Source organism: Ambystoma mexicanum, chromosome 4p (assembly GCF_040938575.1).
Source record: "Ambystoma mexicanum isolate Mex_15411 chromosome 4p, UKY_AmexF1_1, whole genome shotgun sequence".
In the NCBI taxonomy this organism is placed as follows: domain Eukaryota; kingdom Metazoa; phylum Chordata; class Amphibia; order Caudata; family Ambystomatidae; genus Ambystoma; species Ambystoma mexicanum.
The window spans coordinates 468,168,212-468,195,122 of NC_090927.1; the positions used below are offsets into that span (position 1 = coordinate 468,168,212).

The window sequence follows — 26,911 nt, forward strand, 5'->3', positions numbered from 1 at the left end:
AACCTCTGCCTTTTTGTCCAAGGGGACAGCAGTGGAGGGGTTCCTTTCGTTACTACTCTTTTGGTAGAGCGAGAGGAGCGGCCAGTCAAAGGGGCCACCGTAAGGGTCTTTGCGGTGGATGGGGACGAGGTACCAAAGCCGCTCAAGCAGCTGCCTTTTTGCCTTCAGGCGCTGCCACAGCCGCTCCGAAACAGCTATGAGGCCAGGTCTCATTGTTCGCTGGTTTGAGGGCAGACTGTCTCAGCATCTCGAAGAGTGGTGAGCCATTACTTCAGTTGCGTGGGTCCTGGAAACAATAGCTCACTGCTACTGCCTACCCTTCCTAAATTGGCCTCACGACAATCCTCCGGGGAAACTTTCTTTGAAGATTCTGGATCCGCTCCTTGTGCAGGAAATCTTGACCCTGCTGGAGAAAGGCGCTATAGAACTAGTGCCTGTGGCGGAGAGGAACAAGGGCTGGTATTAACCATATTTTTTAATTCCCAAGAAAGACGGAAGATTGAGACCCATCTTGGACTTGCGTCGCTTGAACAAGTTCCTCAGGAAGGACAAGTTCAAGATGGTCACTCTTTCTCAGGTCCTTCAGGCCCTTTGACTTCAGGATTGGGTGCTGTCTTTGGACCTACAGGATACTTATTTTCATGTGCCGATCCATCCAAAGCACAGAAAATACCTGAGGTTCGCCGTTGGCAGCTCGCACTTTTAGTTTCGGGTCCTGCCATTCGGGTTGACCTTCGCCCCGAGGGTCTTCACCAAGCTCATGTTGGTGGTGGCAGCGTATCTCAGGAGAGGGAGGATTCACGTCTACCCCTACCTGGACGACTGGCTGATCCGAGTGCGTTCTCCCGAACAGGCCTTGGAGCATCTCAGCCTCACCTGCCATTCCCTTCACAAGCTGGGCTTCGCCCTCAATTTCAAGAAGTCGTATATGACACCTTCCCAACAGCTCCAGTACATCGGGCTGTGTTGGACACATCCTTGGGGGAAGTGCCCCCCTTCCAAGGTGAGGGCTCATCATATTGTCCAGATGGTCGACAAATTTCAACATGCCCAGATTCTCCTGGCTTTCGAATTCTTAAGGTTGCTTGGCCTCATGGCATCCCGCATTTTTCTGGTGCCGGAGGCCAGACTGCGGATGAGATCCCTTCAATGGGCCCTCAGGACGCAGTGGTCCCAGTTCTCAGGCAAGATGTCGGATCCCCTTCAGATTCCGCTCACAGGATCTTCTGTGGTCAGCCAGCGAAAGGAATCTGATGAAGGGAGAGCCGTTTTGGCAACCGTGGCCGGAGGTGACTGTTGTGACGGCTGCTTCCCTCACAGGATGGGGCTCATGCCAACGAGCTGACCACCAGCAGTCGTTGGTCTCCGTCAGAGTCCAGACTTCACATAAATCTTTTGGAGCTGCGAGCCATCAGGCTAACCCTGAAGGCTTTTCCGCCGTTTGTGTGCGGGAAGAGTGTCCAGATCATGACGGACAACACAGTGGCCATGCATTACCTCAACAAAAAGGGGGTGTAGAGTCGCTCCCGCTGTGCAGGGAGGCGATGCAGCTCTGGTTCTGGGCAATTCAGCAGGGACTCTCTCTGCAGTTCATCTGGCTGGAGAGGAGAATGCAGTGGCGGACTCTCTGAGCAGGCAGAGCTCGGTTTCCCACGAGTGGGAGTTGGCTCAGGAAGTCCTTCAGGAGATCTTTGCTCTTTGGGGAACCCCTCAAGTGGATCTGTTTGCAACCGGTGCCAACCGGAAGTGCGAGACGTATTGCTCAAGGGAATTTCTTTTTTTTGTTATTTTTTTTTATTTTTTTTTATTTTATTGCATCAATTAGTTACCAAAGGAAACTTTAAATGCATTGTGGAGATAAAAAGAAAAGAAAAGAATTGAAAAAAAGGAAGAAGAAGAAAAAAAAAAACAGTTACATCAAATATATATATATATATATATATATATATATATATATATATATATGGGGGGAAACAGTATAACTCGAGAAAAATAACTAAATGTCCAAAATTGTAAAGGTTTCTCTCATAAAGTTCAACAGAGCCAGGGTCGTAGATACTTTTTCCCCCCTTCTCAGAATTAGCCACCTGTCCTGCAAGGTTAAAGTGCTTAAATTTGAAAGGTGCGTCCCCAACCATTTCTCTCTGAACTTAGTTAAGGTAACACAATTCATCACTAGATGCTGTAAGGTTTCAGCCTCTTGCCCACAGCCTCGACACAGCAGACTGGGTTTTTCCTCTTTTTTGGTTCTTCTCCCTAAGACTTCTCTTGTGTGGAAGAGGTTTAGTCTGAATTTTAAGAACCGCTGTCTTTCCGTATTTGAGGGAAATTTATCCAAGTAAGGGTGGACGGTGCCTCTGCAATAGTGCTCGTCCATGCCTTGGGTGATTGATGGCAAAGCACTGAGCCTGTCCAGGGTGGCTATCCAGTCCCAGTCCAAGAGTTTTCTCTTTACCATGAGCGGATTTAACATGAGATTGTCTGGTTTTAGTGCTATGGTATTCTAAACAAATTAATTGCCACTTGGTTAGGACCGGAATCAATTGTCTTTTGATTGCTTCGTTAATTGCCACAAATCCACTTCTTTCCTGGGAGTGCAGACATTTGCAGAGGAGTGTCAGGGATTTCCAGACCGTAGATATGTAAAGGGACGATAGGCCTAGTTCCTTACGCACACTTTCCATTGGAGTTGATGTCGGTAAGCCCATTACTCTTTTCCAGAATAGGCCCTCCAACAGTTTCCAAACATCTGAATTGATGAAGAAATTCGCCTCTGCTGTGTAAGTGAGAATTGGCACAACTTTCAGTTTGTAGAAATCTATAGGACGAAGGGAAAAAGAACAGTATCGTCGCTTGATTAACAAGGCTTGCGAAGCTAAGTTCGTAACTTTACTTCTAAGCCTGCAGATACCTGGACCATCTTGGATGCTGTTGTTTAAAGTTACTCCAAGGTATATCATGGACGAAACCACTGGTACTTCTTCCCCGGAAAGGTACCACCTTAGATTTTTCATGCCGATGATAGGTCCTAGCCTCAAGATCTTTGATTTTTTTGGATTTATACAGAGGCCGTTTCCTTGTGTGTATGACTCGAGTGCCTTTAGTTGCCGCTGAAGTACGATGGCCGTTTGGTCTAGCAACAGAAGATCGTCCGCAAATAACAGCCTTCCCACGACGGTCTCCGCGATTTTTGGGGGGAAACACCTCACTGCTTCGAAAGCTTCCTGCATGTCGGATATAAAAAGGCAAAAAACAGCGGGAGCCAACCGACAGCCCTGTTTCAGACCGTGCATGGCCACCACATTGTTTGAGAGGTTGCCCTGTCTGTCCAACCTTACTCTGAGGGTTGTCCCCGTGTGTAGTGCTTCGAGAGGTTCTCTCAGGTTGGTCGGACATCCCCATTTCCTTAATTTGTGCCATAGCATTCCGCGATCAACAGAATCGAATGCCTGTTCCAAGTCTATTGACGCGATATAGATGTTCTTATATTTCTTGGCCTTAACCATGCATTTGATTATGTTGATGAGTAGCACATTTAAGGATGTTCCAATGCCCTTTCAAAAGCCTGATTGCCAAGGGTCCAGATGGTCTGCCAGCCGACTCCAATCATTTAGATGTTTCAAGATGAGTGCTGCAAATATTTTGCCGACGACATCCAAAAGGGCAATCGGTCTGTAGTTAGTGGGCACGGACCTATCTCCCTTCTTAAAGATCGGCACCATTATGGACGTCGTCCAAGATTTAGGTAACTTTTTAGTCTTGTTATGTTGTTATACAAATCCAGCATGAACGAAGCCCATTTTTCCGGGTCCTTTTGAGGATGTCGTTGGTGAGACCATCAGGTCCTGCAGCCCTTGAAGAATTTGACTGTTTAATAAGGTCTAGAATATCTTGTTTTCCAAATTTAAAGTCCCAGGGCTCATTCGATGGTAAGAATGGGGCAGGACCACAGATTTTCCCCATAGAGTAAAGGTTCCGAAAGTGAGTTTCCCAAACTTCTGAGGCTATTGGATTTACCATTTTTGAGTCGGAAGGGATGTTTATTTCATTGATCAACTTCCAAATACCAGTGATGTTTTTAGTAGATAGTAGGTGAAGCATCTTCTCACTGTCTTGTTGCATTATTTGATGTTTGTGTTGCTTAAGCCAGTTCCTGTAGGGGTTTCTAGCTTTAGTATACAGGACTAAGTCAGCTGGTGCTCTAGTTTTAACATATAATCTCCTGGCTTTTTTAACCAGTTTTTTTTTGTCACTACTTGGTGATCATAGTGGTGCCGCTTGCATTGGTGAATTTCCTTGGCGACTACTTTTGGGCGAAAGATCTTCAGTGTTTCAGCATATTCTATCAGGTTTGGACCTTGGTCCTTGATTAAGGAATCCAGCACCAGGGCCATCTCTTTTCTTCCCATGCGTAGTCTTTTGCCACCAGGAGTTGACTCAAGAAACTGGTTTGGTAGATGTTTGCCTGGTACAGACGAGAGCTTGTTCCAGGCCTCAGATTTGAGTTTCAGGATGTTGTGATCACTCTGGATCGTGGGGATCACTTCCAACGATATTAATTTGCGAAAGAGATTTTCTGATGCAAACATATAGTCCAGTGTACTTGTTTGGGCACCCCGTTTCCATGTGCGGGCGGCCGGTTTGTCGCCCGCCAAGTTACCGTTTACCAAGTATATATTTCTGGCTAGCAGTTCCTTCTCCATGACCACGCCTCTCGTTATTTTTTTTGAGGCGTTCAAAGGCAGGAACTCTATTTTCCTCTGCTTCTTGTCGTAACATTCCATGTTCAAGTCACCACTTGGCAGAATTTCAAGTAGTGGGCATTCAATCCTGGCGTCGTCTATGGCTTCCAGTAGGACTTCCATAAGTTTGTCCTCATCTCGGGCTGTCGGGCCCCAGTATACGTTGCATATAAGCAACTGCCAGTCTGAAGTAAGTGAAGCTGGTTCTGATGTGGATGAAATCCTAGTAAGTTGGATCCAAGGGTTTCTGTTTAGAGAAGAGAGCACTTTTATGCCACTGGTGCGCTTTACCCCCAACAGTAAACCCGAGCTCGGTCTGCCTTTTGAGCCCTTTGTTGCGGGGTTTAGATATAGCTCAAACCTGTCCAGAAGAGGTGGATCACACAACCAGGTTTCTTGCAAGCAAAATAGGTCGTAAGAGGACAGGTGTGTTGCTGAATTGCCAAGTAAATGCACATAACCCCTTGTGTTCCAACTCATGATCTTTATCCCTTTTGGTTTGGAGTTGGAGTGGGCACTCGTAGATGGGTGTTGGAGTTATGACTTAGCAGATAGGACCCCAGCCAGCCAACTCCAGTCGTCTTGACTATTCACCAAGTTTAGTCCTGCTTTTTCTGATTGAATATGCACTTGGTCTCCTCCACTATCAACCTCTCGGGTCCATCTACCACTATTTCCTGCTTTCATCGGATGATCCTTATAGGGTTTGGTAGTGGTACTTCGGTGGTTGTGTAGTAGACGTTTCCGAGTAGCTACACGGTCGGATCTGTTTTCCTCCTCCAACTCCCTAAGCACGAATCCACATAAATTAAGTTTTGGGCCCAACTCTAAGAGTACATTTTTAGTGTTTTGATCAGTTGTGTGAAGAATCACACTGTCGTGTCGCTGTTCATTATGAAATTCGATCCAGTCTAAATCCCTTGATTTTAATTTCTCCAGAAGATCCAGGGATTGTAAGAGCCTCATAACGTTAGCCCGATTCATGATTAAGTTGTCTTCGTAGCCTAGAGTTCTTTCCAATAGTATTCTGTAGTGTTCCTTGGCATTTTTTGCCCCCGGTCCATTGTGGGCATTGTGATTGTTGGGCCCACATGTCAGTTTTCTCTCAATCGTTTCTGCCCATGACACTGTTCTTTTTGTTTCCTTTGACGCGTCAGGGCTGACTCCTTTATTACTGGTAGTTTCCAGGGATCTCTGGACAAGAAAGTTCCGTCTGTCTTCCAGTGTTGTGTAAACCAAGGCGTTAGATGGGTGTATGTCTGCCCTCTCTTTTTCTGTGGGGCTGGCCGATATTTCTCTACAGGAGTGCACTCTAGTTTTCCACTTGAGTTTTTTATCGAAGACCGAGTTCGGAATCGATAACGTGGGCATTGAGGGCTTTTTGAAGGACACTAGCCGCACCGCCCTGTCTTTAATCGTCTGAGCCTTCGTCTCCCCTTTAAGGTCGACTTCTTTTATCTTGCTGTATATTTCTGGATCTTCTTCCTCGATACCACTTTCTGTTCCGGAGGTATTCGATCCTGACTCCCCCTCCCATGTGGTGTTTATGTCTGAATAAACAGATAAGTCCATGAGAGAGATGTCCATGTTGTCATTTGTCGACGTGATGTCCAGTGGGCGAGGGGACTCATCAGGAGTTACTTTTAGGCGGGCAGCAGGAGCAATTTCTGTTTTTTTTATTACTGGGCTCTCATGAGTTGGCAGTTTGCAGGGAAGTGCCAAGTTCCTTGGAAGGGATAGACCAGTTGCAATTTTAGATCTCAATGTGGGTTTTCTTGTAGGCAAAGGTCTCTGTCCTATAGGTTTGTCCGTTGGTATGACTATTTTCTCATAGTTTTTGTCGCCTTTCTTGTTTACTTTAGGTAGACCTTCCTTCATTGGGGATAAACCTGATTTTGGTTTCTTAAATAAGTCAAATAATTTGATGTTGCTAGTTGGCACTGGAGCCTCGAGCTGATCCCGTGTAACCAGGGGCAGAGTATTAGTTGCAATGGAAGATGCTGAACATCCTTCCTTCGGTGCTAGCCTACCCTCCTTCATTACTGGGCTAATTGCCCGCACAGCAGGGTCCGTGTTGGTAGAACTGTCCTTGCATTTAGTAGTGGAAAGTTCCTCAAAAGTACTCTTTGTAGACAGAACCACCTGCTGGTTATGAGTCTGTTCCAGGGAAGTCGGACCACTCTCCGGGCCTCCCTAACCTGAGACTTGTCCTTTCCGATCTTCTTATTTCTTTTTCTTTTATGATTGGCTCGATGATACTTTTCAAAATGTTTGATGATGTTCGTCATTTTTTTCGAGTTTCGACTGAATTGCCGAAACAAAGCCTTCTATAAAGATCATTTTAGAAAACATCATTGCGATTGTTGTCGTATGGTCCCGAAGCTGATCATTTTGCGACTCAATAAGTTTCATAAAGGGGGCAATTACAAGAGCAAAAGCTGTGATCATTCCAGGATCGATTTGGGGATCCTTTTTAGAAGGAGCATCTCCTTGAGTTGATTCCAAGACGGACAAGAGGTCCTCGTCTGTGGGAGAGGGTTGTCTTCTTTGCCGTTTACTTGGAAACGGCGCTTGCTGGGGGAATACTCCTTTATGGAATCTTTGTGAGGGTCCCTGAGGTAAAGTTTTGTTGACTGAGGCAAGAGACCCCCCCCCCCCATTTATTTGGTGATGACCCCTTACGCTCAGGGATAAATGTGTACGACCCTGGGGTGGTCATTTGTTGGGATCTAGACCGTGGCGTAGAGGGGTCCAGAAGACACTCTCGAATAGTCACCCTGTTTTGCTGGTTCGTACTTGAATAGTTTGTGTGGAAATCGGTGTTCAGTAAGGAAATCCCAAAGGTTTTCCAACCGTTGTCCGATTTTTTTGCTGGAGGCTGATCTCTTTTGTTCCCATTTAAGGAACCGAAGACAAAGGGGTTCACAACAGGAGGTGCGGTTGGCCTTAGAGAACCCGTCTCATCATCATAAGTTGCGCCCAAGTCCTTTTGGGAGGAGAGAGTAGAATTTAAGGGAATCGAATTGGGCGAAACCTCCCACACTGTGGCCTTGAGGGACAGTCCTATTTGTGGTTTCGCGTTCTGGCCCCTATCGTCAATGACCACCGTGCTATTAAAAAGTCCCCGATTTTCAATTTCTATGGGGGGCACTGATGTATCCGGGGTCTTGGAAGACTGTTGGGGCTGTAGGTGAAGCTGTGTGTGGGAGCCTTCCCCTTCTCCTATACTTGATCCGTTCACCACCTCCTCAGCCGTTTCCACATTTGTTTGTAAAATATTTTCGAATGAGGCAGTGCTGCATGTAATGGCTACCTCGGGGTAGCAGCCCACCCGTTTCCTATATGGCGAGAGCTTTGAGACCGGTGAGTCCGCCATTGTGAACAGTTAGTCAGTAAAACCAGGCCGAATTACTAAGATTTCAGAAGTACCAGGTTGATATACAGGTCTTTTCAGAATAAATAGATCTTGCAGTTACCTTGCTGCCTTCTTGTCTCCCTGCCACAGTCTGCACATAGGCGCACTTCCCGAGTGAATCTGGCACCACCAGCGCCTAACAGCCGCACAACAGCTGATGGGCTTTTCCCCGCCGGGCTTAACGCCGCGAGGGTGACTCTCGGCTGAATAAAAGCTCCTCCAGGAAGCAGAAGGGGCCACAGCAAGAGCTATCTGCAGCTCGCAATGCTTTGAATAGCAGGGTAGAGTTCAAACTGCAAAACGAAGCGCTAAGGTAATGCAAACACGGGAATTTCTTCCGATAGGAGCTTTAGGGGACGCGTTTGTCATGGATTGGTCATTCCCACTTCTGTGCGCATTTCCTCCAGTCCCCGTCATTCCTCAGGTTTTAAGGAGGTTGCAGAGGTTCGGGTCCCACATGATCCTAATTGCTCCGGTTGGCCAGTAGAGCGTGGTACCCGGACCTTCTAGAAATGTCCATCTGTCCTCCATGCCGTCTTCCCCACAGAGAGGATCTTCTCTCATGCTCTCAACCTTCACGCTTGGTTTCTGAAAGGTTGAGATATAAGGATTGGGACCTCCCGGATGACGTGATGGAGGTGTTGCTTTCGGCCAGGCGTCGGGCAACCAAATCCCTGTACCGTTGCTGTTGCCGTAAGTTTTGCGACTGGTGCAGAGGGCACAATATCGATCCTTTTCAGTGTTCCATTCCGATGGTTCTTTCTTTCTTGCTTTCTTTGGCCCACAAGGGTCTTCAAGTGGGTACCATTAAAGGTTACCTGGCAGCGCTGTGTATTTTCAAGCGCTCGTCTGAGGAAGGTTCTTATTTTTAGATTGCTTTGATTGCCCAGTTTCTAAAAGGGCTCACGAATGTGTTCCTGCCGTCCCCTTTTCAGGTGCCGGTTTGGGATCTGAATCTAGTCTTGAAATTCTTGATGGGTGCTCCTTTTGAAACTTTGCACTCTTGTCCTTTGAGACTGTTTACCTTCAAGACAGTTTTCTTGCTTGCAGTTACATCTGCTTGAAGAGTGAGCAAGTTGCAGACACTTTCGTCTAAGCCACCCTATACTGTGTTCCACAGGGATAGGGTTGTACTGAGGGTACACCCTTCCTTTCTACGTAAGGTAGTGGCTGAGTTTCATTTGAGCCAGAAGGTGGTTCTTCCTGCTTTCTATGCTCCTCTTCATCCTGGTAAGGAAGAGGGGAGACTCCATAGGTTGAACCCTAGGAGAGCTTTGAGCTTTTATATTTCTAGGATGTCCAGGGTCAGAGTGGACGACCAACTTTTTGTGGGATACACTGGACTCCGATTGGGCCAGGCTGTTACCAAACAAACCTTGTCCGGGTGGATTATCCTCACCATTGCTGAATGTAGATTGGCTGGCAAGGACCCTCCTGAGGGTTTGTGAGCTCACTCCACCAGGGGCGTGGCTACATCCATAGCCCTGCAACAGGGAGTTCCTGTTAAAAATATTTTGATGCTGCAACGTGGTCTTCCATCCATACCTTTGTCAAGCATTACTCCCTGGATACTTTCCATGGTCAAGATATGGCCTTTGGTAAAGCAGTGTTCTATTCTGCCATCTGATTGGGTATATCCAAATTCTTCTCACTCCTCCGTTCACGGATACTGCTTTGGGAGTCTGTCAAAGATGTGGAATACGTTGGAGGACACAATCCATTAGAAGAACAAGTTACTTACCAACTTGTAACGTTCTTCCAACGTATTCCACATCACCCTCTCAGCCTGCCCCTCTGAAGAATTTGCCATACTATTGCAGCTTACATTCCCACAAGGCTATGTGCAGTCATGGAGGCTTGGTGTACGGTTATGGCACATGTTGTGGAGTGAAAAAACATGAACTGAGGCTACGGGCACCGTGCATCCTACTTATAACATCCAATGACATCACCCGATGCCATAGACGCAGGACGCCCTCTGTCGAAAGATTTCGGAAGCAGCACAGCTGTGGACATTACATGTCAAAGATGTGGAATACGTTGGAGAAACATCTAGTCGAAAGAACGTTACCAGTTGGTAAGTTAACTTGTTCATCTCGCTGAAACAGAAGTGCTTCCACCCATTCCTCGGGATCCAATGAACCAATGTCCTTTTCCCACCTTTCCGTTGGCTGGGTCAGTTCCTTAGTCCCGAACACTGTTCGTACTTGAAATAGAATAGAAGTTACCTTGGTAACAATGCGTTCAGGAAATATATTGGCTTCAAGGGCTCAACTTTTTGGTAAATCGTCCAAGGTAGAAACTGGTATCACATGGCATGGGCTAGTTGCATGTGCTGGTATCGCATATTACCCGGCAATCCGTACGTGCCTTGCAGTGTCTCGAAGGGGAGGAGCCATCCCTCTCGAAGGGGAGGAGCCATCCCTCTTGCACCACATATGCTAAGGTGAATATTTCACAGTCCTCCCAGATTCTAAAGTGTCCCATTTTAAGTATCTCCGGCAGGTGTGCATTATTCCAGAAGAGTTTATCCAGGGTCGGCCTGTCCCACCACCCTCGTATCCAATGTAATTATGTGCCTCGGACCATACCTGCCGGGTGTGTCGTATCATTTGAGGGAGGGCTGTCTTCCCTTTCCTACACCCATAGAGCACTTGTGTATGTAGCCTCCCTCTCATCCCTTTTATATTTTAATGTGGGGTAGCCTGTGGTCTCCATGCAGCCAGTCATTCACCACTCCCAGTTGTGCAGCGCAGTAATATCGCAGGAGGTTGGGCAGACCTATTCCTCCTTCCCATACTGAGCGTTGTAAAGTTCTCAGGCTGATGCATGGCTGTTTCCCCCACATCCCCCTCTCCTACCCCCCACAACAACTCTCGAAGGGCAACATTAATCCTGGCAAAAACGGCTTTGGGAGCAGGGAGTGGGGCATTTTGTAGCACACAAAGAAATGTATGGGGTTGTTATAATTTTGAAGAGAGCAGCTTTGCCCAGTAAGGTCAATGGGAGAGATTGCCAGTGCACCATGTCTTGAGCAAATATATTTCAGTGGGTGAAGATTTAGCAGGAGAAAGTCTGAAGGTCAAAGACCCACGTGAATGCCCGTTGCAGTGATTGAATAGGGGCAGTCCTGTGGGATTGCCACATCTCCCTGTAAAAAAAAAAAAGATTTCTGCCAGTTTATTTTGAGCCCACTATACCCTTGATAATCGTTCAGTAATAGTTACCCTGTGATAGGAGACGGCGGAATTACCCATGTAGATCAAGAGGTCATCCACATATAGCAAGACCTGGTCCGCCCCACCCCAAACCCATTTAAATCCCAACCAGTCTATCTGTCCGTTTTAAGGTTGATCAAAAGCAGTTGTATGGACAGTGTGAACAGTGAGGGAGAGAGGGGGCAACCTTTCCCTGTCTCAGGGGAAAGGTCCTTGAGGATATCCCATTAACTATGAATTCTACTACGGAGAGTTATAGAGCAGGCAGGTCCAGTTAAAGTTTTCCCCAAACCTGATGCGTCCCATGACAACCCACAGGGAATCCCAACGGACGGAGTTAAAAGCCTTCACGAAATCCACAGAGAAGTGCCAGTGGATCTGGCATCATGGGGGCTTGACTTATGGGAAAATGCACCCTTTGGAGATTCATGCGTGTGGATCTGGGAGGCATGAACCCGCATTGGTTCAGATGAATTAAAGAGCCAATTATCCCAAGTAGGCGATTAGCAAGAACTCTCGCCAAGATCTTGGACTCGTTTATAAGCGAGATCGGCCTGTAAGAGGCATAGTGTTCTGGTGGTTTTCCCTCCTTGGTGACAACCACTATACATGTTTTTCTAAGGTCTGGGGGAGGTCGTCCAACTTGCCTGCATTGTCTGAATAGGCGATGTAGTGGTCCAATAACTAGGTCCCCAAGCCTCTTCCACACCTCTATTGGGAAGCCATTGGTTCCTGGGGGTTTCCCAGTCTGCAGCTGAAAAACAGCTGCAGCTATTTCTTCCTTGGTAATATCAGTTTCCAGACCCAGTGTCTGTTGTTCTGTGAGACATGGAAGAGCTACTTATTCAATAACGTTCAGCCCCCCAGCTAAGGACAGCTCCTGTGCGGTGTGGTGTATAGCGACTCGTATTATGCAGCGAATGGGTCAGCGATCTGTGCATCTTCGGACAAACCATCCCCATTAACACCCTGCAAAGTTCTCATATACCCATTACTCTTGTTCCTTTTTTCCAATCAGGCTAGCATCTTGCCAGATTTACCTCAAGATTCATGAATCTGACCGCGTGTGGCACAATTTGCCTGTTTAGCATTGTCTAAGGCTACATTCTGAAGCATTTCTTGTGTTGTCTGCAATGTCTCCTTTGAAGTAGAGGACCTCGAGGCGAGGAATTCCTTTTCGACCAAGTGCCACATCACTGGGGGTTTTATGCGCCCACTTTTAAGCTCCATAGGAAGTAACAAGTGATCCGAAATCCCTCTGGCCAAGAATGTTGCTGAGAGATGCCTGTGAGTTATACTGTGTGGGATGAAAAAATTATCGATTCCCAACATGGAGGCATGGGATCCGGAAAAGAATAAAAAACCCTGCTCAGCAGTGTGCAACATTCTCCATCTGTTCAGTAAATTCATTGCTGTGGAAAGGGAAGGCAATTTAGTGGGTAGATCTGTGTTCCTACTGCTAATGTGAGTTTGCTCCTGACCCAGATCCATAACTAACCCAAACAGACTCACAGCATCTCAATGACACCAATCCAACAAACTGCCTGATCCAAGAAATTGACAGCTAATAAGCCCTAATATAAACTAGAAAAACAAACAGAATTAAACGAACAAAGTAGATAAGGGCAGTGAAATGGCTAGAAAGTGTAAATCATATGGAATCAGTAACAAGAATTAAACTCCTAAAATAGACAGAATGCATGTGGAGTGAATGGCGTGGATGAAATAATTAGAATGGATGAAGCAGGTCGAACAGATGAATGCGCTGAGTGGAAGAATGAATGAATAGAAGAACAGATAACTAAATAGTTCAAATGAGTGTGGAAATTGAATGAATATGTAGATTGGATGAGTGTATAGAACGGATAATCATGTTTAACGGATACGTATGTAGAGCGGACGAGCGTGTAGCACAGACGAGTGCGTAAATACAGAGAAGCGAGTAGAACGCAGGAATGCGTAAACCTGATGAATGTGCAGAACGGATGAGCATAATCCAGATGAGTGTGTACAACAGATGAGTATGTGGAGCGGATGAGTATGTAGAGCGCACGAGTGTGGATAGCGGATGAATACGGAAGTGCGGAAGAGTGTAGACTACCGGAGCAGATGAATGTACAGACCTGGCGAACGTATAGAATGGATGGGTGCATAGAGCACATGAGTGTATAAGGCCGATAAGTCTATAGAGCGGATGAGTGTATGGAGCGGAGGTGTGTGTATGGAGCGGAGGTGTGTGTATGGAGCGCACGGGTGTGTATGGAGCGGAGGTGTGTGTATGGAGCGCAGGGGTTTATGGAGCGCAGGGGTGTATGAAGAGGATGAATATGCAGAGCAGATGAAGGTCTAGAACAGATGAGTGTAGAGATGAATATATAGAACAGGATATTACTGTTGGAAGCGTGAAAAACACGAGTGCCTAAAACGGATGAGCGTGTGAAGCGGATGAGGGGATGAATACGTGGAGGGGGTGAGTGCGTAGAGGGGGTATAGTAAAGCAAAGGAGTACCTGGAGCGAACGAGTGCCTGGAGCGATCAAATAGCCTGAGTGAACTGACGCGTTGCGTAGATCAGACGAGTATGTAGAACGAACGAGCACAGATGCATCCAGTACTGATGAGTACATAGAATGGATGAATACATGGAGCTACTGAATGCATAGAGCAAGAAGCAGACAGGAGTGCATGCGTGAGGCAGACAAGACTGCATGCGTGGGGCGGACAGGAGGGCATGCGTGGGGCGGACAGGAGGGCATGCGTGGGGCGGACAAGAGGACATGCGTGGGGCGGACAAGAGAACATGCGTGGGGCGGACAAGAGGACATGCGTGGGGCGGACAAGAGGACATGCGTGGGGCGGACAAGAGGACATGCGTGGGGCGGACAAGAGGACATGCGTGGGGCGGACAAGAGGACATGCGCGGGGCAGACTAGAGCATGTGGGGCAGACCGGAGTATATTAGACCAGACTGGAGTGCACGAGTGGATAAGAGTGCACGCCAGGGGCTGGAGCATATAGAATTGCGTGACGTATATAGTATGGTCTGGAATGCAGAGAATGTTGAATGAGCATATAACCCATCATAGCACATATCACACCACCACGCTTACTCTTTACATCACCACTCAACTAGAACTCGGAGATACTATGACACCATTCGGTATAACTGTTCTCATACCAACATCCGCCGCTTACTCCACATCACTCTAAGTAAACACTGCTGGTTTCACACCCCCCAGCCAAGCCTTCTCCTCAGGCATAGCGCAGCCACAACCGCTCTGGATAAAAACCTACCAGAACGAACAGATTCTCCTGATCTCTCAACCACCACACCTACCGCTAAGAAGCAGCTATTACATGAATACCGCATGAGCTGCACGCATACCCGGTGCTCACATGCACCTTTGACTCTCTCTACTCTCTCTACTGATCTGAACTTCGGTTCCCAAGGGCGTTCAACCTACCAGCACCTTCAGACCATACCAATGGTATATAAGGCGCTATATAAGTGCAAAATAACATAACATAACATCATTAAAATCTCCCTCTAAAACCCATGTCCGCTTTGCTATGTACTATCAGCGCCTGGAGATCATTCAGTAGTTCAAGCGTAAGAGGAGGGGGTGCACAAATAGATACAATATCCCAGGTGGCCACCCACAATTCAACCCTCACTAAAACAAATTGACCAGGAGGACCATGGTGCACCTCTGTAAGTTTATAGGGGATCCTCTTTTGTATAAGTATCAGAGCGCCCTGTGCTCCCCTGGAGAATCCGTCATGAAAGGCTGTTTTGTAATTGGTTCTTCTAAAGAACTTACATTCTGTCCCTGCTAGGTGTGTTTCTTTAAGGAGGGCAAACCCTGGCGAGAGTCTATTAAGAAACTGCAACACCGTTCATTTTATGCCGTAGCACAGTCCATTCACTTTCCATGTTAATTGAGGGACCGCCCCCTCATGTGCCATCATCTCTGAGAATTTGTATCAGAAGTAGTGTATTGAGTGAACCCATATCCTTCCCTGCTACTGCGAGAACGAGAAATTCTTGCCCACACTACCCTCAAGTAGATATCTTAAGAAATGCAGGTAAACCAAGTAAAATAACAGACAAAATGTCCCAATTCCCTCCCTCCCTGTACTCCCGCCACTCCCACCCCCCTCAACTTGAAGCACCTGTCGCCCTAATCCTGTGCTAACCTTACATGAGAGAACAATGTCAACCATGTAGTATAGCTCAGTGGCAACACACTAGTCTTGGAAGCAAGATGACGCAGAGCAATACAGGTTGGAATCCCGGGTCTGCGCTTGGAAACCTCTTCGGTATTAAGAGCGTTGTAAAAAAAACCAATTATAATTATGTTCGGGTAAACACAGAGACGGAATTACTGAAATCTTCTATATGGGAATAGGCAGTCACTTGACAGTATATTCAGCCGTTGCCTGCCGCCTCTTGAATAATCTCATTGCTTTCAGGCGGCTCAGAGACCTGCGAGTCAAACAAGGCTGATGACTCCTTTGCATTCTGATCTTGGCTTTTCACTCAGTGAGATGGGCCACAAGCTTTGTGGGGAGAGAAGAGGGCATATTTAATGACCTGAGATATCAACGTCTTATTTATAGAGTCAAAGGATTGGCAAGCTTGGTGCACTTCCCTGGTGTTGTCAGGAAAAAAAACGCAATCCGGCATCCATTATAGGTGGTCTGGCCCGTAGCCTTTGCCATTTGTAGCAAAGAATTATTGTGCGTGGGGGGGCTCTGGGAACGGGCCCACCCGTCATAATCCTGTCGGCTCTTTCTATGGAGAAAAATGTTGAGCTTCTTCGGTGCCATCAGGTCTGCCAACCATTGTTCCAAATAATTTCTGTACAGTGTCCCAGCCCAAGAATACAGAGGTTATTGCGCCACAACCATCCTTCACTGTCTTCCGCTCTGGTTTCCAGGGAATTAAGTTTTTGTGAAACTGATGCCAATTGATTCTCCATACGTTTGAGAGCGTCCTCTGAGTTTGAAATATACTGGCCGCTTCTCCCACTCTTGAAGCCAGCTTGTGGAATGCGTGACGCAAAAAGGACTCTTCAGATGAAAGGCCATCAATTGTTTCCTCCACGGAAGACCTGAATGGATTCTCCAATGGCACTCATTGTGTCTGTGAGCGAGATCTGGGGGGGCTTGCCATTCCGCACCGCACACGCCATTGCAGGAGTGTGTTTTAGAGGGTGTGAATCCGCTCACCTTATATAGATCCATTTTATTTTGAAGGTCGCCTTTCCGCAGTTCATCTTTTGCCATAGTGCAAAACGTACCAGTCATGGGGTGCGATCCTTTATTTGGAGCGGACACTTTGTTCAAGTTAGTCCCTGATATGGCGTGATCTGGTTTTATCCGTGGAGAAGGATCCAGTAGGTTCTTCTGGAGCACACCAAGTGGTGATTCTGCCATCTATGCACACTATTGAAAGGCCAGTGTTCTGTATGGGTATGTTGAAGTCCTCTTCCAGGTGACCAATTCAGAGTCATCATCAAAGGTTTATATATGTGGTGGTGATGAGGGAGGGATCAAGGTGAATGGGAGCGGTCATGTGTCCTTTTATCCATGTGTGAGGATGTAGACTGTAGATGCGCCCCAGCACGTTGAGAGTGCCGTTCCACTGTGCGCTTTGGTTTGCCTGCAGTTAATTTCCTTCCGACCGAGCCCAAGACACTGTGCCTCCTCAGGCTGCTCCCAGGGGCAGGTTATACTAAAGCCAAGGCACTGCGAGGCTCCTTCAACCCACAGTAAGTCTGACAAATCCAAGCGCAAGAGTGTACACCAGATTCAGAGTATGCCGTATTACGCACCGGGCTGGCAAATAAAACGGTCTGCTGTAGGTGAGCCCCTCCACCCCCCGCTCACCTGTCTCCTCGAGGTCAGGGCTTCGACATTCCTTTAGTGGGATCCCGACCGGTAGCCGGCGCTCCACCCGTCCCCGTCGGGACTTCTGAGGCCATCAGGCACAGTCTTGGGTCCCCGCCTTATAAACGATGTCACTCTGTGCATCCCAGAGGTCAGATGATGCACGCCGGCCGTCCAAGCAAGATGACGCCCACCCGCTGCGCCTGATGAAAAGCCAGTCGGTCCGCGGCTCCCCAGCACCGATTTTGCTTGGTGGGTAAAAAGCAGGATGTAGTGGAGGCGTTTCTGATACTGTGTCTTGCCGAAAAAACAATTCCACCAGGATTTAGGCTGCAGGATGTCAGCGGCCCTAGTGGAGCACATGAGAATCACATTTCAATCTACTGGCTTCTCGACAGCGCCCCTGTATAGCAGAGACTTACAGTTTAGGATGCTGGGCAGGGTATTCTGCTATTACGGTAGCACCATCATGTTGCAACGACTACCAAATCATGATCCACAACAGTGTTTCTAAACTGCAGATTAAGTGGCCCCAGAATCGGGTAGTAAGAGTGTGTTGAATTTCAGGCTCACCAACATTATTAATTTGGATCTGAAAACTCTCCTTTGACTCCCAAAGGAAGGAATATGTATGAAAGTTTAAACCACATTACACCGTGTAATGGGTGAAATTCACTAGAGAGTGCACGACTGGTCTTGCATACTAAATTCAGAAGGAATACACCTTGAGGCAAAGTTCTCAGTGGAGTGGTGGCACATCCCCAGAATTCATTTGATCATCATTTCTAGGTCTCTGGATCTAGTCTTGTAGCGTTCAAGAAAGCCTTAAAGACAACCTTGTTTGAAGGAGCTTCTTAAGACCCGCTATATGGGTGTTAAGGGTGTTGCGCCAGCTTGTGGAGCCCCGTTTAATATGCTTTACCACCCAGGTATAAGAACCACTCTGACATAGGTCTACTGCCGTCGGGCTCCAAGCGCACACTAACTGTATGCGTGGGAACGCCTGTTTATTAGTCTTGCGTGCGACGGCTTAACGCTGCCGTCGCACGCCACAAGACTACATAACATTGGGGACATAGCGCCCTTCCCGCCCAGAGCTTTCCATGGAAAGGGCGCGCTCTACCAACATAACCCTGAGCAGTGTCCTTACCTGCTAAAGCCTAACTGAACGACCATTCATATTTATTGTTTGGGTATGAGGCCAGTGCTCATCCATATTAAATAATTTACCCAAAAAGACATTTTTGGCACCGTGCAGTGGCTGCAAAGCAACATATGGATGTTTTATGTGGATATTCAATAAAACAATTACTTGAAGAAATAAATGTAATGATTCATTTAATATTCTCATCAGCCTGGAATGTCCCAAAAATAGAATATATGCTTGGCCACTTGTACGCAAAATGGGAAAATGAACTGGGCCTAGAATTTGAGGACAAAGAATGGGAGAAGGTAACCCACTACCATAAAAAAATCTCTAGAAACGCCCGCCTACAACTAATTCAATTATACATCATCAACAGAGCTTACCTAACACCGGAAGTCATATCAAACTTCAAGGGGGCTGGAATCCAGCTATACCCCAAATGCAACGAACCAAGGGCGGGAATGACGCACATGTTCTGGGGCTGCCCAGTGTTACGCAGTTTCTGGACACAGGTACATGAAAGGATGCCGAACGCAGACATTGAACTGGAAGTTCACAGTCCAGAGGCCTGCATATTGGGCAAATACAAGCGTAACCATAAGAACAAGCCCCTAAATAGACTCAGAGACTTGGCTTATATCGCAACCAAAAGGCGCATAGCCATGGGTTGGAAGAACCCCAGAGGCCCAATCGAATCGCAGTGGTGGGGAGACCTCAAGAAGTGGATAACTGCTGAGACTGGAGCATGGGAAACCGCTATCCACGAACAGAGGCTGGACTCCAGCGAAGAACTGCACCGCTGGGTGGCGCTGACAGTGCCATTGCTTCACCCAAAAACAGCGGAGGACTCTTTGGATGGCTCGGACAGCCCTGGCCACTAAATAGGCCTGATTATGGAAGGAGAGTGGACCATGGTCTTGGGGGGGGTGGGGATAGGAGGAGGGTGGGAAGGGGAAGAATAAGGGATGGACACAACATATGCAGTATATGAGAAAGGTTTTTGTTTGTGTTAACCTGTTATTTGTCAAAACCAGTAAAGAAAGTTAATTAAAAAAATGCGTGGCCACTTGTACAATACAGTAAAAACTTGTTTTAGTCATGACATATATAATTATGTAATAATAAGATGTCCTCTTTGTTTTCATAAATGTATATGAAAGGTTGTTTTTTTCAACCAATACGCATACATTTAAAATATAGTAGGAAAGATGAGCGTAATTATAATAAAGTTAAGTAGCTATAGTAATTAGGAAACACAAAGGCATGTGTCCAACCTTCTGCAAGGGTGCTCTGAACCGCCAAAATTCATATAGCAGCAGACAGCCCTTTTCTGGTTGTACCCCCAAAATCTGTAACCCCCATTGAGTATCACTGTGCCTAGACTCAGACCTCTTAATTTCGAAAACACTGCAAAGACACGATTGTAATCATATTTGACAAATTAGGATAGACAAATTATACTGTTACTGTTGCATGAATTGACACATAACAATGTAACATTAAATATTTCTGCCAGAAAGGCATGCTGCTGATGTAAATCAAAATGACAATAATCAAGTTTGTTTGTGATTATCCATTCTGAATTCTTTCCCAGGAACATGAGTTATAAGTGATATTTGTTCTTTGCAACACACAAATGTTTTTTCCATCAGCATAAAACATGTTCTCGATTGCTTCTGAGCAGTGCTGCTCTCCAAATAAATAACCACAACGAAGCCCACTGTTTATAGTGAGCATACAATGCGTTCTTTTGACGCATGTATCTTTCTCTGCGCAGGGGTACTTTTTTGCTAAATGCTGTGGCTGATCCTGAATGCTTAAGATTGGTTTATGACTTCTCTTAGAACTGCATATAAAACATTTTAGATTATTTTAGCCAATATATTTAGAAATAGTGCTGTACGATGCACCTGTTATACTAATTTGTAAAGTATTGCAGAGGTTGGGAGGGAGAAAATCCCTTTCCCTCCCTTCAGAGAGGATGGCTCACCAACTTTGTATGATCACATAAGTGCTTAGTTTGTTAGTTAGTGGGTCACATGGAAGATAATGTCTGCATAAAAGCAGACCATTTCTGCACTTGGAAAAAAAAAGTGGAGAGGGAACATTGATGGGGACCATTATGTGGCGGTCAGCTTCTAGAAGATGGAGAACCCATTTCTAAAATAAGCGCCCACAGATTGGGCTGGGTTGTTATGCTCCCAAGGGATTAGAGTGTTGGGTCAGTTTGCCTTGTAAACTGACAGTACCTTGTGTGAGAGCTCTTTGTAGCCCCAGGTAAACCAAGAGTAAGGGATCAGGAGAGGCGGGATCTGAGTGGAATTTGTTTGTGTGATAGAAGTGGAAATTGTAACAGGCTTTCATTTTAAACAAATATTTCCATTTGCTGTGAATCTGTATGAGAAGTTTGTTAATACACCATGAGAGGTAGTTGAATAAAAAAAATGGACACTTTTTACTTGGCACAACTGTGCGTTTGCCAGTGCCTGCTATGTATCATGTTGTATATTCATTTTCTACCAAAATGAATAAATCTTCCCAAAGAAGGTCACGTTAATGTTTGAAAATGTCGTGATTAGCGCCCCACAAATTATAAAATGAGTTATCGCCATGATTATTAAAGTGCATGAGCCCAGATTTCTTGAAAATCGAAGTGATTTGATAATCTTTGTTATTACTTCATTTGTTATTTAATCGATCAACAATGTAAGAATGAAAAGCTGAATAGGCCCTGATGTAATTCAAATATCTACAGGTTGTACACAGATGTCAGAGGTAAGCACTTAACTTGCTGAGCTATCTGATTATGGACAACAGATTTAAAGTGGGGGCTAATACAGCTTTAAGGTATAATTTGTGAAATGTGCGTGCCATTTGTTTTCGCATTTTATGTGTGTAGCTAAACATGTTCATACTACCCCATATATAAATGTATGTTTAAAGTGTGATTTTGATAATGTTTTTAAATGTATTATTCTCACCTTTAATTTTATAGCAATTCAGTGCTGATATATCGGAAAAAGCAGCAACTGTATGCCTTGCCCATCTCTTTACATATCAGGACTTTGATATGGGAACACTAGGGTTAGCTTATGTTGGCTCGCCTAAGGGAAGCGCCCACGGTGGAATCTGTCCAAAAGGTAAGCTTGAGACAATTGATACTGTGTATTTTGATCGCTACTTCATATTATGATACTTTAAACATGACTAGAAAAAGGCACGTTGAAAACATTTTTGGAATGTAAGTGAGATTTGTAAAACCTTTGTTTTAAAGTTAGTCTTCAGTTGTGTGCGCCACCATGCTAAATTGATGTCTGTTCATCCTTATGGAGGAAATAATCGCTTGAAAAAGTTTTGCCCACAAACATAAGATCCCAGATGCTGGTGGAGCGCAAACCTGCTGCCTAGCCTAGTGGTGTGCCTCATCTGCCCTGCAAACCCTCTAGCGGCAATTTCAGACAGTTCATCATAGATGGTAGCAGGCAGTTTTCTTATCAAATTGACACTTTGGCTGAAAGTGTGGGGCACATCCTCCAAGAAATGGATAAACCGGGAGTAACCAAAGTTGAACACATGGTGTGGTGTCCACTATGGAGGATACCATCTGCACAATCACTCACATTGGCATTCTTAAAGTGATAAGTCATTGCACTTTCCTTGGATTCTTTTTTAGACTGGTCAGGCCACAGTAATGTGCGCCTGTTTTGGCCTCAAGAGGGGACCGAGAAGGGTGCATGTACTGAAAAATGTCTTGAAGAGTTTATTCCCTCCCTGTTGCCTGAATTTGAGGATCTTGTGGGAATGCTGAAGGGCAGAGCACATCATACGCCATTGCAGCAGCCCATTCTTGGCACGCCTCCACAGATGGTGATAATAAAGCTACTGCATTACCAGGGCAAAATGTGCATACTATCGGCTGATCGACACCTCATGTAGAACAGAACCCACATCTCCCTGTATCCACGTTACACTGCAGAGACTCAGAAGCCGAAGGATGATGTTTAATCATGTTAAAAGTTGGTCATGAGTGCAAGTTGGAATATGCATTACTGCGCTCAGATGGTTGAGGATTGACGTTGAGGGCAAGAGTCTATTTTTTAACCATCCCAAATTTGATGAGCAATATGAAAAAATCCTTACTGATGTAATAAGTCATTATTGTATATGGAGGGCCGAGGGGGAGGCCAGAATTTAAGTCATCATGTTTCAAATTTGTTGAAAGTTTGCCACTGTTCAGTAATGGTTTTATAATATACGGATACTGGTTATAATGCTGTGCTTTTAGACCATTAACCCTCAAATACAGGAGCTTTGTGCATCTTATACTGTTTTTTCCGGATTTGCAGGTTTATTCTTGAGTTAACTGTAATATGCATGTGAAACCAGGGCCCCAGAGTATTGCGTCCAATATTTATTTTTGATTGTGTGGGGAAAGGTTCACTAGACCGTCTGCATGACCGTAAGGCTTACTGCCCTAAAGCTCTAGTTGGGGTAGAGATGTCTTGATGAAGGAAATACATGAGTGGGGCGAAGCTGATGTTCATAGGGAGGCTTGTACATGGTTGGGGCACTTATACACGGACTTATAATGTTTAATGCCTTTGATATACTGTCCTGAAGCTTGCTGGAGATGGATAGAGTGGCCAGACTGCCATGAGTTTTTTTTTACATCCGCTGAGGCATAACATAAGAATAGTGTATTTGCAGGAGACGCACATGATGGGTGTGGAACACTAAACATCATACCAAGTGGAAGGGCCAATTATTTGCCTTCATCATTTTCTTCAGCTATAAGGGTGTGGCGCTCTGGTTGGCCCCCAATGTACAATTTCTGTTGGAGCAACAGATCTCTGATACCTCTGGCAAATATGTAGGGGCTATAGATGTCCTTGCCTGAGTGAGTATGTTCATCCTGATTTCCTGTCCAATTGTATTTTAGATTCAACACTAGACATTTCTAAAAACGAGTAGCTGTCTACTGGGTGTTGCTGCCAAGGCCCTGTCACCTGTACCGTTGCAGCTCATCTATGTCACATATGAAGGGATCCGCATCAGGGTGTGCAGGATTTCTCCTCCTGGTCACACAGGCCTGACTCCTTCGCAAGAGTAGATATGAATTTTATAAACCACTCTCAGTTGTTTCGAGTAGAACACTCGAAATATCTAGATCAAACTCCATCGGACTACTCCTCACAGTGTATCTGTGTGTAACAGGAAGATATACTTTGTTTTTTCCAAACCTTCAGGCTTAAAACCACTTATCAGATTCAGATTTTTTCAGTCTGCTATGAATTGAGATTGAAACTTTTGTTCTAACAATGACTGTGCAGTTGGCTCCAAATGACCAATCTGAGAAACTGTAATGCCACGATTTGAGGTTATGCTAGGTCTGTGCAGCAGGGTGCTATGTTGGGAGAAACCTACATAGGGAGAAAGGCACCCTGGAGGACCAGGTCAAATTTCTAGATGGGTGGTGGGCCTCCAACGGTCTGGTGTATCTTAAGTTAGGGATGTGCTTGCTAAGTCAGGCATTGGATGGACTGATTAGATTTCAATATAGCACACAAAAAGCTATGAAAGGTACCCTCGTAGTTGAATACTAAAGCCCTCAATAGGAGAGCCATCACTCGAGTGAGATCGCTATTTGTGTTGTCACCTGTTGTCCACAGATGACCTGCAATGTTTTCTTGAGCTTCTACAGAACAGTTGCCTTGCTTGTCTGACAGACTGGCATACCAGTGGTGCCCTATTGAACTGGCAAAATATGACCTGTGTTATACAAATCTAAGGCATTAGAAAACCACCAAGTTCTGATGGGCTTCCAGTCTGGTTTTGCACAATTTCTTTCCCATCTTCTTCTTTTCTCCCGTTCTTTGAAGTGTTTGTCAGAGCTAACTAGCCATGGAATAGGTTGCGTCTCACAGCAGCTCCTTCTGATTCTACAAGATCCTGATATGCACACAAAAGTAAGAGGCAGGCGACGTAGGAGCACACCCACCGCTGTGTGAAGGTGCGGGGTATACAATGAATGCAGCCCGAAACAAACCGAGATGCGGACATGATGTAACAAAGAAAAGAGATGCAGAGAAGTTCCCGGTGTTGATAGCAAGATGGCGGCTGCTCCTGTACAAAGAGAAATGCCGACGAGCCACACTCAAGAAATACTGGGACCGCGATGAGACGCCCACGGGCAATAAGAGCAGCTAGTGGGAAGCGCAGCGCCAAGACGAGACGAGCATAATAGGCGAGCTGCTAGGTGGAGCTGCAAACCAAGAGGAGCGTGCCCCTACAATCGAGGCGCATACAATAGAAGTGGAATCCTGCCCCGACCAAGGGTCTGAAGCCAGCGGAAGACCATAATCCCAAACTCCATCAGGGGATCCAGGCATGCTGCGATGGGAAGCGAGCCAGCAGAGCATGCAGCGGCGAGCAGCCAGACCGTGTGATGACAAAGGCAGCGGAGGTGACTGAGGATCATCCCGACTTGCTGATTGCCAGATGGGCACGCTGCCCAAATATATAAAACCACAAGGAGTCCGGGAACCGCACAACGAGGGGCAAAAAGCAGTATCCTTGAAATTCGGTCCAGTGTGGAGAAGGAAATGCTCTACGTCCACAAGCACTGAATGGTTACATCCGGCGGGCGGGCTGGATCTGCTCAGATAAGCGGAAACAGTTGCAAGCTCGGAGATGCACAGCCCGCCTGAGTAGAGGTGAAGCCATTTGTACTCTGCTGTTACAAAGGAGCTATCCGCATGACGGAGGCACTGCTACATTAAGCGCAAGGGCTGCTACTACATTAAAGCAGGTGAACAGATCAGGAGTCTCAGCCTGGTAGGCAGTGCAACTGACGAGGCACTTGGACGAGCGGACTCGATTGGTAAGGGTACGCTGCAAGAGCACAACACCGGGCAGCACAGAGACATAACAGAAGACCCGCGAGAGAAGGCACTCAGCAGCGAGTCTACAGAGGGACACTCTCAGACTTGGAAACATGGTAGTAGAAGACATGAGGGAGACACCCTCCTAAATGAGAGAGCGCACAAACAATAACTGACAAAGGCAAGCAGATTCACCAACAGGTCTGGGAGTAAGCCTTATTGTCAAGAATGGGGCGAACCACTGACCATGGCGTTGGTGCCCGCAAGGACTAGGGGGAGTGCCTAAGGAACACGGCAAAGTGGGACCCACAGCAGAGAGGGCATCAATACCCATCTTTGCAGGTAGAACCCAACGAACAGTATGGGGGAAGGGGTGGAGTCCTGCCTGAGCAGGCTGGGCATATGCCTAAGGTGGAACCTGCTGCCAGGGTGCATAATATACCGGATCCGGAACAGAGGCCAAAGGAGCGCGAAATGCGTAGCGAGCACCTGTAAGTGCACTCGGCGACAAACAAGACAGATAGTTGGTTGCCCAAGACGCCCGTGCTATGAATAGGAGGCATGCGCTCTCCTACTACAGCTAAGAATTAGACCCGAAGAGACGATTGAGATCACTTCCCCACGGGACAAAAGGACGAGGGCGGAGTGATCTAGACTCCACATACAGAGGCTGTATGTGCAAGGGCGCGGGTCAATATACTACACAAGGATTGTGATAGGAGACCCAGTCGGAGAACAAAGGGCTAGGAGCGTGACTCACACGGCACTAGTCAATAAAGGCAGTAGAGGGTCATATTGAAGAGAAGGTCGTGAGGTTCTGCAGCCAGATACGGCAGCCCATGCGAGCAGTCGCGGGCTAAGACACCCGAACAGTGACACGCAAAGCAGCAATATGGCATCCAAAACAATTAAATCAAAGGCAAAACAGCCAACAATAGACATTTTTGTCAAATCAACCCAAGCGGCAGCTGACGCGAAGACCCCGGAGTGAGGCATACAAGGAGAGGTGTCCACAGCACGGGATGATCCCCAGATCCTGGCAGCTATTGCAGAGTTGAAGTCATCGTGGGGATCCAAGATTGACACAACGCCATTGCGGAATTGAAGACTGCACTAGAATCCAAGATGGATGCAGTCAGCGTGGACGTCACCCTCCTCAGACAGGATGTTAGAGCGTTATCCGAACGCACAAGAGGACTGGAAAAGGAGGTGAACACGACCACCTGCCCAGCCAACGCCAAGGAAGTGTACACATTGCGGCAACATGTGCGTAATTTAGATAACAGAGTGGAGGAGGCGGAAGGACGCGCACGCAGAAACAACGTTCGTATCGCGGGACTGCTGTAGGGAGTCGAGAAACTGGACCCGACAAACTACATAGAAAACATGCTGCTGCAAGAAATTGGCGCTTGGGAGCTTACCCAGGGGTTCACCGTAGAGAGAGCTCACATATCCCAGACTAGAAAGCCGCTGTCGGGGGCCCCTCCTCGCCCAATCATCGCTAAGATCTTGAATTACAAAGATAGGGAGAAAATCCTGAGACACTTCCGCAAGGGAGGAACTATAAGCAGAGCATCCGCAAATATTACGGCATATCGTTGATGTACCCCGCGAAAC

General features: G+C 46.5%; 1 protein-coding gene across 2 annotated transcripts in view; it reads left to right on the forward strand.

Annotated features, from left to right (window-relative positions):
* ADAM17 (ADAM metallopeptidase domain 17) overlaps positions 1 to 26,911 on the forward strand; it is a 1,432,827-nt gene that overhangs the window by 719,202 nt on the left and 686,714 nt on the right. For both annotated transcript variants that reach the window (XM_069605995.1, XM_069605996.1), the window contains exon 9: positions 21,409 to 21,553. In XM_069605995.1, the coding sequence (XP_069462096.1) occupies positions 21,409 to 21,553 (145 nt within the window). The remainder of the gene's footprint in view (positions 1 to 21,408; positions 21,554 to 26,911) is intronic.